Source organism: Triticum aestivum, chromosome 4A (assembly GCF_018294505.1).
Source record: "Triticum aestivum cultivar Chinese Spring chromosome 4A, IWGSC CS RefSeq v2.1, whole genome shotgun sequence".
In the NCBI taxonomy this organism is placed as follows: Eukaryota; Viridiplantae; Streptophyta; class Magnoliopsida; order Poales; family Poaceae; genus Triticum; species Triticum aestivum.
In genome coordinates this window covers 156,491,483-156,505,254 of record NC_057803.1, presented here as the reverse complement: position 1 = coordinate 156,505,254, position 13,772 = coordinate 156,491,483, and the positions used below count along the sequence as shown (strand labels likewise).

The window sequence follows — 13,772 nt, the reverse complement described above, 5'->3', positions numbered from 1 at the left end:
TAATGGCAAAGCCTCTCATATATCTAAAGTAGAAAAATGGCACGAAAAATACTGAAAGTCTACATCTCATCCTCATTTGCTATTTGTTAAGAAAAATGGCGCAAAAAATACTGAAAGCCTGCATCCTTATTTGCTATTTGTTAAGAAAAAGGGCGCGGAAAAAATACTGAAAGTCTGCATCTCATCATCATTTGCTATTTGTCAATATATACCATGCTAAAAAGGGTGTTAAACACATCAAACTTTTGGCTGTCTAGGATTTAAGGGCATGTTTGACATAAACAGGTTGTTGACAGCGACAAGCTTAAAAAACAAGGTTGAAAACTGGTGGACCGTTTCCAAGAGGCAGCGAACGCCCAACTCCAAACCCCGTGCCGTCTTCTATATAAACCCCGTCTTCCCCCTCCCCGTTCCACCACCATCCTCCCACCCATTCCCCTCAAAACCCCCAAAGCTGGCCCAAAATAATAGTAGTATACCGTAATTCAAACACGAGGCCCTCGCCGGCGTCGTCGTCCCCGCGGCGACCAACCAACGGCACGGCGACCCACGCCGCGCGCGTGGCCGCCGGAAACCGCTTCGTCCTCGGCACCGGCGGCCCGCGCCGGCAATGGTGCTCGACCGCCCCGTCGGGCGCCCGGTCTTCCGCAAGCCCGAGCGCCGAACCCTAGCCCCGCCGCGTGGTACGGGCCCTCCGCCTCCCCCGCCGATTCCGCCCACGCCGGGGGTGTACCTTCGGGGGCCTCCTCCGCTCCCGCCCCCCGGGGCCATCCCACCGCGCCCGATCGTCGTCTGCCTCGATCTCGCCAGGATGAAGCAAATGGATTCCTCCCGGAGCTCTTCTCTTATGAAGGTGAGCCGCCGAAGCGTTGAGCTTGCGCGCTTGCCGTTTGGTCGTATCTTGTCGTTTCGTGCCTAATTTTGGGTAACTTGTTTTTTTTTGCGAGGTTCAGTTCCTTGAGGATACGGGGGTTTCGCCCTCGGAGGAGGAAACCCGGAGGAGGGAGAGGGTCATACTCGAACTCCACAAGGTAAGGGCAGTTCGTCTTTTGGTTCAAAGCTTGCAGCTTGCAATGTGGGCTTGAATGCGACCTGTAATCCGGTTGCGACTGTTGCAGATAGTTATGGATTGGGCGAAAATGGTGGCGTTCAACCAGGGGGGGAAACCTTGGATCACATCAGGCACGGTGTTGACCTTTGGCTCCTATGATTTAGGGGTAAGCACTGAACTCGAAACTGTGCACGATTTGTTGTGCCTTTTTTTATTATGGTGTGATGCTAGGCTGATCTACTACGGTATGATATATCAGTTGAATAATCTTTAGTTTTGAAGGTCAATTTCGTTATCTGTTTTATGTCATGTTCGATTTAAAATCCTAGCATTGTTACCTAAAAATGTCAATGATATTCGGTAAGTGCTCAAACATTTCAGCGATGGGTCCTGGTGATCATCGTATGTGAGTTGCTACTGGAGAGCCTTGACTTTGTTTGTTTGCAACTTACTGTTGCCTTGTAAACTGCATATGTGTTATGTTAGGTTAGGGTCAGCGCAGAGTGGGTGTTGCTACATCCTTAACTTCTTTACCTATTATCACGACTTTGGTAGTGTCTGGACTAAGGAAATGAGCAGCATGATTTGGTGCTTGGCAGAATGATGCTCTGTTTGACTGCAGTACTATTGCACTATTGATATGATGCAAAAGAAACAATTACTGGTGAAGCAGTCAAAATGTATGATTATGAGTATAAGTGTAGGATCGTGTTGACCAGTTAATCACATGTGTAGGTTTCACATCGTTTATGAGCTGAGAGATGATATATTTTAATTTTTAAGTTGTTCATGTCCAACTAATCTTTTGATGGCATAAAGAAACTGATCTTGGGATGGTTAAGATGGATATGAGAGATATTGTATCTTGAATCTGCTCCTACTGATAACATAGTTACATGTGTATATATGTACAACACCAAAGTAGTTTATACTTAATAGCCTGAAAGACATAAACTCATAAATGTTTCGCATAGGTAACATTCAGGGAATTAGAAATCTTGCTAAATATGATCTCTATGTTTATCATATGTACTTTTTGAAGTGTGGATGTTTTAGTTATGCATACAATATTCCTCAATTCCCTAAGGTGGAAGGAATCAGTGAAGTGATTAAATCTCTCCATGAGCTGGAGTTGTTTGGTCTTTCGAGAATATTATTAACGAGCAATATCTCTTGTGTTAAGTTTGAATATATTGGTCTGGTCAATTTGTAATTGCATGTGAGCACCTAGACAGGGTAAACTTAAGGACTGTAACTGGATTTCCATGTTTACAATATTGCCCCTGTATCCAATGCATTTCCCCTTATAAAATTGTGGTTTATCTTTTGGTAACAAGCATTGTTCTCTTTGAAGGCATATGGACCTGAATCTGATATTGATGCAGTCTGTGTTGGTCCTTGCATTGCATCACTACAAGTGAGTATATTTCTCAATTTTCCGTTTATCTAACAGTTTTGAGCCTTTGCAATCTCCTCATGAGGTGTCCATGTGTTAACTTGTAGCATCATTTCTTCGTTGTCCTGCGACAAATGCTTGAAGCAAGGCCAGAAGTATCAGACTTGCATTCTATTGAAAGTGCTAGGGTTCCGTTGATGCGCTTTAAATTCAACGGTGTGTCAGTTGATTTTCCATACGCCCAGCTGCCAGTTATCAATGCTGCAGAGGCAAGTATCTTAAAATTGTGATGATTACACGTCTTAGATTACATGTTATCTCAATTAGTGCTTATTGAATACTTTCCATTATTATGTGTTATATTTCTTACTTAGGTGACTTAAATTTATTCAACTTCTTTCTCAAAACAGCTTCTGTAACATCTCTGGCGTAACTATCTAGAACTCCTAATGATGTCCTGGAGCTAATATGTAGGATTTATATTTAACTCCTTATAAGATCATATGGTATTATGGTTTCATTTTTGCGTTGTTGTACCTTGATAAGCCATATTGAGTTATTGACCACATCTTTGGTGTCATTTCATCTAACCAGGCATATATTTGACTAAAGCAGTGAACAGTGACCTAGATATTCTCCCCGAGTTTTTCTCAGGCCATAATTTTAATTCATCAACTTTTGCATATTTATCTTAACATGCTTTTAGCCTCTTCACTTAAACGAGTCAAATGTGATACAATTTGTGAAAGCTGCTATGTTTATGTTCTTATGGGTATTATCATATAGCCACTCTGCTGGGCACTCATTCTCATAGATTCGACATTAGTTTTCATTATAAATTTAAGCATTTGCTGAAAGAAACAATTGAGCATAATATCTGGTGATCAATTTAAGCTCTCACAAGCTGTATTTTCTGCAGGCTATACATGCAAATGATCCCCGTTTGCTAGAGAAAGTTGACGAGGCAAGCTGGAGATGTCTATCTGGAGTTCGTGTTAATAGACAAATCATGCAATTAGTTCCAAATATGAAGGTCTAACAATAGTCTCAGACTCTCAGTAGATTTATTACATCACATCATTGTTGCCATTCTTTACTTTTTCTTCCTTGTATTTTTTTTATGTTTCCGGGCTTCTGGCATTATCCTTGTTCATGTGCTGATAGTGGCTGTGCTGTCTTTGCACATTCTGTGTACTTTTTGTTTGCTTGTCTGGCATGCACTATGGCGTGATTATATGTGTCATTCGATGTGTTTCCAAAATCCTTCTTCCTTATTTTATTAATTTTCTTCTTTTCTAACTTTTGGAGTTTTGATGCAGAAATTTCAACTTTTGTTGCGCTGCCTTAAACTCTGGGCAAGAAAAAGAGGAATTCATTGCCATGTACGTGGTTTGCCTTTTCTCTATTTATACTTCTCATGTATGTTTATAGTGTTATTTTTTGTCTGACTTCTATCCTCAATTGTATATGATGCCATTTTCAGCTAGTTGGCTTCTTTGCTGGAATTCATTTGGCGGTTCTCGGAGCATATGTTTGCCGCAGACATCCAAATGCTACTGCCAATACTTTGTTGTGTAGGTTCTTTGAGATATTTTCTCACTGGCCTTGGCCTCTTCCGGTGTCTTTGCATGACCAAACACCTCTTTGGAGTCCTGATGGGTGCTCTCTCATGCCCATAGTGATGCCCTGTTATCCACCAGAATTTTGTGCCTCTAATGTCACAAAAAGCACTTTCAACAAAATCAAAGAAGAGCTTTGGCGGGGTTTATCTTTGACCAAGGTATGCCTATTTATTCTTTATTTGGTCCTACCTAATTTATGCCACACTGTCCTCCAAAAGAAGTTGATTGCCTGTTTGATATCTCTAGAATAAATGTAGAAATTTTTAATTTACTTTTATTGCAACTAAGTTGTAGAAGAGTCATGAGTTTAATATGCTTGGTATGTCCCAATACCTTCCATTTCTATTCTTGCTTTATTGGCATGATGGAGTTTAAACCTAAAAGTAGTGTATAACACTTTGTTACTTGAATTGGGTTTGCTTTTATGCGTCAAGGTTTCAAATAAGCAATTGACTCACCTATTTTTATTTTCTTTATTTTTTCTTCCTTTTGTCTGGTCCTTTTCTATTCCCCTGTTCCCTTTTTTTAAAAAAAATTGTTGAGTTAACTTTTTCCATTTGAAAATTTGATAGCTTCTTTGATGCGTCCAAAAATACAGAAGTTGTAATTCTTGTACAATAATGTTCCCAGCAACTTAAATAGGCCATGTTCCATATTGTTTCACAACACCCATCGATCTGTTACTTGTTAGACCTGTACTCATTGATAAAAAACATTGTGCCATGTTTGCTTCATTTGATTTGTTGGCATCTTATCTTAATCTCTCTTTTGCTTTGAAATGACTTAACGGAAGTCCAACTTTAACTGGCGTGATTAGTTCTGTGTAGGTGGTTTCCTTATTGGACTGCAGAAAGATTTTTTTTTTAATAATGCGGATTGATAGGAATTGATGCTGTATGTTGTAAGATCTGTGCGGAAGCAAAATGCATTGATATATCCATGACACGTCTAAACGATTGCGGACTTAAGTTTAAGGCTTGCCTGCATTCATGAATAGGCAGCTGATAATGGCACATTTGTCACTTTTGCAGGATACAAGTAGTGTTGATGTCGACTGGAATTGGATTTTTGCGCCGTTTCCATATGCTGCAAAATATAAGCACTTCCTTCGCATAGTTCTCTCAGCTCCGACAACTGAAGAGTTACGTGATTGGGTTGGATGGGTGAAATCACGATTCCGCGGCCTTATTCTCAAGGTTATTTTTCACCGCCTGTTTGTTTTATGTTCACATTGCTGTTTGCAAGCTTTAGTGTTGATTGTGACCTCTCCTAACTGATGTTATGCAGCTGGAAAGCCTTAACATTGGTTGTGACCCAAATCCCTCAGAGCAAGTGGATCATACCATTGGTGAGCCAAATGCTGTATTCTTGTGGGGTCTCATCATGTATAGTAATACTCAGATCTGTACAACTTCTCTCAAAAAGGACTTCATGAGAAGCGTCACTAACAACATCTATGGAAAGGAAAAGTGTGCTCATTCGGACATAGAATTGTCTGTTGTCGGTATGCCTCAGGTGCCTAAAAGCATGTCTGATCATTCGGCCTACTTACAGAAACTGCCGAATCTGCCACCGCGAATGCTGGGCTACCCACCGATGAGGCAGGGCTGCAATGCAGTTGGTTAAGACTCCGTTGTCATCTCAAACCTGTGAATATCCAGATGAGAATAGCTAGAACCTGAGTTTCTTCAGCTTTGAAGGGCGTTTGCAGCATCAGATGGCATTTCTGGTGGTTTTTGTGGAGTTGGGGCTTGTTCATTCCTCAGCGCAAGGAATATGGAAGTGTGTTTGCTGGAGCTGGCTGCTGAGAGATGGAATTTTTTGCCCTGAAGCTTCCAGGGTGCAGTATATTCATTCGGGCGGCTTATTGCTGTTCTGAGGCTTGTAGCAGGTACATGTACATTCATGTACACAGCATAGCAATTGGTATACAAATGAGAGAGATATAGCAGTGTAGGAAGTGTGTGTAAAACTGTAGGTGTAATGTTTGGTACCCGGCGGCAAAATGTGTAAGTCGCCTTGTATGGTCAGAGCTGTGTTGCTGGGTACATCAAATGTAGGGGGTGTTGTGGAATGTGGATGGCGAAGAATGCCATCCATTCTTACTGTTGTAGTCTGCAGAAAACTGCTGCATGTACTGCTGTTCATGAGTTGTTATGTAGCGAACCATCCGGATGAATGAATGTTGCTGTTGTTGTTTACTCTTGCATTATCTTGGGCTTACTCTTCAGTGTAGTTTTTAATGATATTTTTAACTTCTAAATGAGTTTAAGGGCTTGCAGCCCTGAGGAATGTGGATGGCATTGGGTGTCACATTGATAGTGATCTTGTTCAGCTTTGTTATGTGAAGCCCGGAGGAAGATTGGACCAACATGGTCTTTGCTTAATCTTTGAGCATTTCTTCTTTGGCCAAGGATCTTGAATGTGAAACGGTGTAATTTTTATATGTATGTTACTCTCTTCATCCCAAAATAAGTTTCTCAACTTTGTATTAACTTTAGCACAAAATTGTACCAAGGTTAAGACACTTATTTTGAGATAGAGGGAGTAATAATTTTATTTTTACATGTCCACTCTTCTTTTAATAGCATGGGATAACAAGATATGCCACATCGTCCCCATCTGACTTGTTTTTTTTTTGAAAGATCCAGCGTCATACTGGCATTTCATTGATAAGCAGAAAGCAATGGAGAAAAATACAAAGGGTGTGGTGCGGGTCCTAGGACCAGTTTTGTTACAACAGTTTAAACCCCGGAAATAACTGTTGTTCTAAATTAAAACCTTAGTTCCACTCCGGCCCGTGGCCGCTCCGGGGCTACTGGAAAACCAGTTTTGAATTGTATTTTTCTTTCTTGATTTATGTTTTTTTTCAAAGGTTAGCGTTTTACTGTCATTTTAGATTTGTCAGGTCGATGTTTATATGGCTTGTACTATAAAATTTATGATATAAAATGAGGCACATATACCATGCAAAAAAAGGATGTGGGATGCCCACAGCGTCACAAAATCCACACTGCAAAACATAATAAGAGAGCACAACAATAACGGGGGATTAATGGGTCGTATGCTTGGCCCACATCCCATCAATCTGGTTTATGCAGTGTGACGCAGAAACGTAAGAGAATTTTTCCCTTGTTCTATTCTTTTTTCTAAATACATTCAACATGCATGCAACCATGTTTACAAAGCTTATTCTCACAATCTTCCTTAGCTAAGATGTGCACCACACTTTATGGTCGCCGAACTTTCCGCTAGTTGTAACCGGTTGTTGTGACCGCCGATTTAGTCTATCCACCGTAATTTTGGAATGGAAAGTGTTTCTGGTAAAAAAAATACTTCCTCTGTCCATAATATAAGAACGTTTTTGACACTACACTAGTGTCAAAAACATTCTTATATTATGGGACGGAGGAAGTAGATGTGCACCATATTGTTCGTTGACCACCATACCCGAAGCACCTTGTGCCCCACTACAGAGCTAATCAGCTCCTTAATCATGTCTACTAGAAGAACGCCCGTGCGTCGCAACGGGACCACATTAACTTTAAGAGTTCAATATTAATATTTTCATACATATTAAGTGACATTAGCGACCTTTTTATCATCAAATCATCACACACACACTCTCTCCCTCCCTCTTCCTCACTCTCTCTCCCCTCCCCCCTCTCTCTAACACACATACACACATATCCATCTTATTGAGTACGGGACCATAATCCATCTATTTCACACACACGTTAGTGCATAACAATATGGACTAGTAGAACGCCTGTGCGTTGCCACGGGCTTTATATTTTTTTCCTAATTGTTGTATAAAACTCGATGAATTTTCGGCCTCTTTCAATGACATTGTCTCGAGACCTCAAATCTCCCATTCATTTCCTCCTTGGTGATCATTGTGTCTACTTAACCGCCCTTTCTTTGCAAGAATACAAAGTGGCATATATATCTTTATCCTCTCCCATATATATCATTGTGCCACGGGCCAACAAATGAATTTGTAAACAATGATCATTTTCCTCCCCACCAATGAGCACATTGCATGTGCACATAATGTTCAACCATACCATAATTGCAAGCATCTTCTCTCTATTCTTACAAATATCACACATCCCTCTAGCCGCTCTTTTCCACCGAACTTGTTGTCCATCACCTCCTCTGTCTAGACATCATTCATCCTCTCAATCTATTGCCCCTTGACTTCCCACCTAGGTTTGAGTTTCATATATTTTTTACTTTACGTGTAGCTTTCATGTCGTTGTTTTGTTGTCCAAAATGATACAAAAACAATCTGACCACATCACCTTCAAGATCTATTCCTAATATAAGGAATTAAGCTAAATCTAGTTGAATGCGTATGTGTTGCCATGAACAACAAACTTATCTATGAAAACATATATGAAAATGCCAGTATATGCCATGAAGCAAAAAACTTATCTATAAAAACATATATCAAAATATCAGTATATGCAGTGTATAAATCACATGCTTAGGACTATGCTGTGACAAACAGTTCTTGTCTATCCCTCGCTTTCCTCTAAATATGTTTCTCCAAGCATGCATTCAATTTCCACCCTCACCAAAATATATATTTTCATGTGCTCCTTCAATCCCATCTTACCACACCCCTCCCCACTCCACGTGATTCCCTTTACAACATTGTGTTGCACATGTGATCTTTAAAAACGAGGCAAGTGAATGGCATCACCAACATTAGTCATCTACATTGGGCACTCGGGAAGAATGTACAATCGTCTCCTCCAACCAGATTTCAGAAAAAGGTACAATCGGCTTCTCCGGCCAGATTTCATTCTGTCTATGTTTGACTTTTCTATATTGACGACTTCTGTCTTTGAAGCAAATTCTAGACTTCCTCCTGTTCAAGACAAGTACTAAAATTGAGATGCAAAACTTTAAGATGTACATAATTTCTTACACAAATCCTCTTGCCAAATCATAGAGCTTAAAATTCTGTGTTGACAAAACTATCCGAGTGGAGAGTATTGCAATGCACAACCAATACTGGATATCAAAATGGCGTCACCAAGCGTAGAAACAGACACTTAAGTTGGTAGCATGAGATATATTGGCATACATAAATTATTTTTTTACCCCACACAGAATATAGTAACTACTTATCTAACAGCTTTGCTTCTCATAAATCCATCGCGAGCAGGGTTTATAGTCGATGCACAAGCAAACAGTTGAGAACCATATAGCTAAATCAAGCAATGCTAAAGAAATCATATTATGACCCCTACTATGTTAGCTGCTTAGTGAATTCTTTACGTGAAAAAGGCTTTAAAAATGTGATAAGTACCTACTACTTCAAACAACACAATGAATCGAACTATAATTAAAACCTTAGTTCTTAATATTTTTTAGCAAATGGAGAACATAATTTCATGAAATCTTGATATTTAAACCATGTATACATTACACATTACAATTGCCAAACAACTGATAATACCAACATGACTTGTATTAGTTTAACACTCCGATGCTAACAGGAAGTTAACCGAACAGACCATACACAGACATCTCCGATTGTTTTTAAAATTACAAATGAAAAGGAAGAAGGTGGTGCCTACTTTCTTTCTTCTTAATACAGTACTCAGAGCACTCATGGTAGGGGCTGAACGCGTTGATACATCAGTTTCTCTGTCCATACATCATCGGCAGTATTTTATTTTTTGAAACACGGTTCCTTAGGGCCCGATTCATTAAACAAGGAAGAATAGAGTTGCTCGATTAATTAACAGAAACCCAGGCAAAAAGCGTTACAACATGCCCACATAGAAGGGCACCTGGCCGACCTGGAACCAACAAGACCACATACACCACTAAGGAGAGCACACAACTAATAAGCTCACCTAACTAATCATTATTGGCGGACATCGGTTTCAGCTCATTGCCGGATGAAGAAAGCCGAGTGTCTCCCTATTTCCTAGAATGGTCTCCTCTGGACTAGATTGAGTCAAGTAAGAAAAGAAGAGGATGCAAAAATAGTGGAAAGAAGTCATACACTTTGCCGCTTTCATATGCATGGTCGATAAGGTAGGAATACTTAATATCCTCAAAACACTTTCCTAGTGATGAAAGTGATTCATTAAAGTAAATAAACAGACAAACTTTGGTAACTTTCCTATGTCGTCCTTGATCATTAACCACATGAGGGGCAGTACAGAACTGCCGGTTAAGTCAAATAATAAACATATTAGATTTTTATTAGATAGAATATATTTGGCTCTCTACAAGGTTAGTAGTAAGTCTCTACAAGGTTAGTAGTAAGTCTCTACAAGGTCAGTAGTCTTACTGGATCTTTAAACTGCTTGTTCACTTGCTCGATCACGTCCTTCATGCCTTCTAATCACCAAGACCAAAGAGTCGACATGCATGTCACCATCATACAATATTGTGTTCATCTGAGTTAGTCCATTTAATATTTCTCAAGAATATGGGCGTCCAGCTTGATATCCCATCCTTCTTTGGATACTGAATAGCTAGTGAGGCTCACCAAAGGCGTGAGGCTCACCAAAGGCATACAAGATTCCATCAGGAATACCTCTATCCTGTAAACGGTCTATACAGAAGATTTAGTATAGAAAGAACATTTTACAACAAGTTGTGGTATATAACAGGTCAATAGAACAGGGAATTTTCAAGTACTTACCCAACATGAATACCATGTAGGTTTCCTTCAGTTCTGCAGTTTGCAATGTATCCAATGTATACCCAGTACTCATCCATTTCTAATTCCCAGAGGTGAGAAAACAAAGCCAATACTCCCAGCTTGAACATCATTAATCCCACAACAAGTCATTAATCTGCTAATTATCCTGCAAGAAGTAAAAAACAATAGAGTTAATTTCACTCTTTGCTCGGAAAATTGAAAACATGTTCTTCTTGATGGGATTACAGTTCCTAAAAAAAAGATGGGATTACAGTGCACTCAGAAATATGAGATTATTTGCCTCTATATGAACATACATCGGCCCTCAGAACATCATCACCGTGCATGTTTTCGCACCAAATTAGAACTCAAAATTTCTAGACGATCATATAGAATAACGGTGGAGCTTCTCAATTTGGGAGATACGCAATCAAGGGGTAGCATATCTAGTTGGTAGGAAGATACATTGTTGTCTATGTAGTAGGAAAAAAACAGCCAATAGAAACCATGACTTTGTTAATCAGGCAACTATGTTAAGTAAACAAAAATCCTCTTTTATCCATTAGGCAGGAAGATAGGTTGTTGAATAGTACTGCAAGAGAACCGGGAAATAATGGAAAAAGAAACTGAAATATTGTACTTGCACGGTGTAATTTACAGAAACAGTGAAGCATTTCCATACCTGATGATTTCATGAACCTTTGATGAGACTACCAACGTGATTCAACGGACGCACACAACGGTTATGGCAACTGCGCCGCCTAGCTCAAGGTCTTTGATGCATACACGGCCTTATCGACTTCGCCGTCTCGAACTTCCCCGACCACTTCATACACCCTGACCCCAATGCCTCCGTCCCATTCGCTCCATCACCATCGTGGAGATCTCCCTCCCCGTGCCGCTTGTATCTAGCGTGAGTTGAACGCACAAATAGATCAGAGAAGAGGCGGTTGAACACACAAATAGATCAAGAAGAGACGATCATATTGAGTCAGATGTAAGTACCTGTGTTCCTCCTTGATGTAAGGAATAGCCGGCACGGCCTTGCGCCACTCCCGCAATGCGACCATGCCCTGCCCTAGGGTTCCGCGACGACGGGGCTGGCTGCGTCCCACAACCACACCCTCCCATGGGTCCTACCCCTGATTCATAATACTTTTTCAAATCTGCAATGACAAGATTAATATATCACTAAAATCTGCTTGAATATCAGGGTTCAAGCTGCTATTCAAAATTGCTACAAAATTTCAAAAAAATGAGAAATTACCTCCGCCCCTTTTCTTTGGATTGCTAGTCCCTTCGGGACGGATGCAAGTTTTGAAAACATGATGATGCAATGCGGATGATGACATGGCAAGATGCAACACGCAAGCGAAAGACAAGGCAACAACAACGAATAACTGGAAGACACCTGGCGCGTCGGCCTCGGGGCGTCACAACACTCCACCATTATGAGAGGATCTCGTCCCGAGATCTAGAATGGCACCGGAGGGACAAACGGAAGAGAAAAGAGAAGAGGTAAAACTAAGTTGCTTCTTTGACAAACGAGTGAAACCAATGAACCTTGAGAGGTTAAACAATTTGAAAGAAGAATACAACGAGATGAACGAAATTAAAAACACTCCGTTAGAAAAGAGGAACGAGGAACATTACTAGAATCTTGTAGGTTGAAAGACATAAGGAAAGGGTTACAAAGGACAAGAAGTACATGCAAGCACTCCGGTTGAAACGAGATGTACAAGGAACGATAAAGATCAATTACGATAACACTCCGGTCGGAAAAGGAAGGTAAAGAATATGAGCTTGGCAAAATGAAAGCACTTGGATGAGAGTCCGGTTAGAAGAGGAATGATAGCCACAACACTCCGGTTAAAACGAGATAGAGAAGGAAAAAGAATGATATAATTTGGGCAGCACTCCGACTGTAAATGGAAGGAATTGAACCTGAACTTGACAAGATGAGAGGATACTTGATGAAATCCACAACACACTAACTCCAGAACTATTGAAAGAATGGCACAATGGGTAAAAAGATTTCAGACAGCACTCCGGTTGAAAAGGGAGGCAAAACTTGATAAGATGAGAGAACTTGAAAAGAGGGCACGATACTCCGGTTAAATGGACAAGCACGAAAAGAACATGATATTTGACAAAACGAGAAGATGGGTGAATATAGCAACAATACAAAGCCTCCGGAATGAAATGAAAGAGTGGAATGGAATGAACGGAGGGAAACAAGATCTTGGCACCGCAACGCTTACAACCAAGGCTAGAACGGAGTTGTTGGATTATCAACAACGAAAAGATGAGCTTGATATGATCTTATGGAATACGTCTTAAATTATGAGGTGACAACCTGCCACTCACGGAAAAAAGAATTGGATTGGTATGACCAATGCGACGAGAAACTATTTCACCGGGAGGATAAATGAAGAACTTGGGTCATTTATGAGCACCATAATAGCAACAATCCTTAGGGAAGGCTTTAGGTGAAATATAACCCAAGATAACTTTAAAGAAGAGATTGATGGATTTAAAATACCTCATTCCTAACAACATGTGAATCATGAAACATGAACCCAAATTATCAAGAATGACATAATACCACCTCCAATAATATGGTAGAAAGAATTGCACTCCGGATTGCAAGATGAAGAATGCTTGAAGTATATCTTGGCGGATCATAGCTTCGAGAGATATCTTGAAGAGCAATTGAAGAATGAAAAGAAATCCTTGACGAACCACCATGTAGCCTCCATGAAGAACTCTGGTAATAAAAGAATGATCAAAAGAAGTGAAGGATGAAGAGAATAAGATCGAATTCTTGCAATGATTAGATGGAGCTTTGAAATGATATAATTGAAATAACTTGGAGCTACGGAAAAGAAAGATGGACAACTTGAATCGAGAATTGATACCACGAATGAACTCCGGAGGAAAAGAATAGAATCACCTCAAAGAAAACAAGAATAAGATTTACTGTATGTTTATCCTTCGTGAACTTAACTTGATGACAAGCAACGGATTTGG

At 40.1% G+C, this 13,772-nt stretch overlaps 1 protein-coding gene and 1 long non-coding RNA gene across 4 annotated transcripts; one reads left to right on the top strand and one right to left on the bottom strand.

Annotated features, from left to right (window-relative positions):
- Positions 1 to 404: 404 nt before the first annotated feature.
- Positions 405 to 6,270, top strand: LOC123085688 (nuclear poly(A) polymerase 3). The gene is made up of 10 exons (XM_044507368.1): positions 405 to 853; positions 954 to 1,031; positions 1,119 to 1,217; positions 2,406 to 2,468; positions 2,555 to 2,716; positions 3,367 to 3,480; positions 3,767 to 3,829; positions 3,931 to 4,227; positions 5,101 to 5,265; positions 5,357 to 6,270. The coding sequence occupies exons 1-10, from the start codon at positions 611 to 613 to the stop codon at positions 5,693 to 5,695; spliced, it is 1,623 nt and encodes a 540-aa protein (XP_044363303.1). The 5' UTR covers positions 405 to 610; the 3' UTR covers positions 5,696 to 6,270.
- A 2,375-nt stretch (positions 6,271 to 8,645) lies between these two features.
- On the bottom strand, positions 8,646 to 12,532 carry LOC123081898 (uncharacterized). Of its 3 annotated transcripts, none has more exons than XR_006438831.1 (5): positions 11,748 to 12,531; positions 11,425 to 11,650; positions 10,743 to 10,908; positions 10,386 to 10,652; positions 8,646 to 8,945 (listed from the first exon to the last, which is right to left on the bottom strand). It is a non-coding gene; the product is annotated as an uncharacterized lncRNA (long non-coding RNA). The 3 variants fall into 3 exon arrangements; XR_006438832.1 differs by lacking the exon at positions 8,646 to 8,945 and having other exon boundaries at positions 10,105 to 10,652; positions 11,748 to 11,908; positions 12,010 to 12,532; XR_006438830.1 differs by lacking the exon at positions 8,646 to 8,945 and having other exon boundaries at positions 10,106 to 10,652; positions 11,748 to 12,526.
- Between the last annotated feature and the right edge of the window lie 1,240 nt (positions 12,533 to 13,772).

Excerpts from the sequence above, each read along its gene's own strand:
- LOC123085688 (XM_044507368.1), top strand. The coding sequence starts at position 611 with ATGGTGCTCGACCGCCCCGTCGGGCGCCCGGTCTTCCGCAAGCCCGAG. Across the intron at positions 854-953 it reads GGAGCTCTTCTCTTATGAAG|TTCCTTGAGGATACGGGGGT; the intron begins GTGAGCCGCCGA and ends TGCGAGGTTCAG. Across the intron at positions 3,481-3,766 it reads AATTAGTTCCAAATATGAAG|AAATTTCAACTTTTGTTGCG; the intron begins GTCTAACAATAG and ends GTTTTGATGCAG.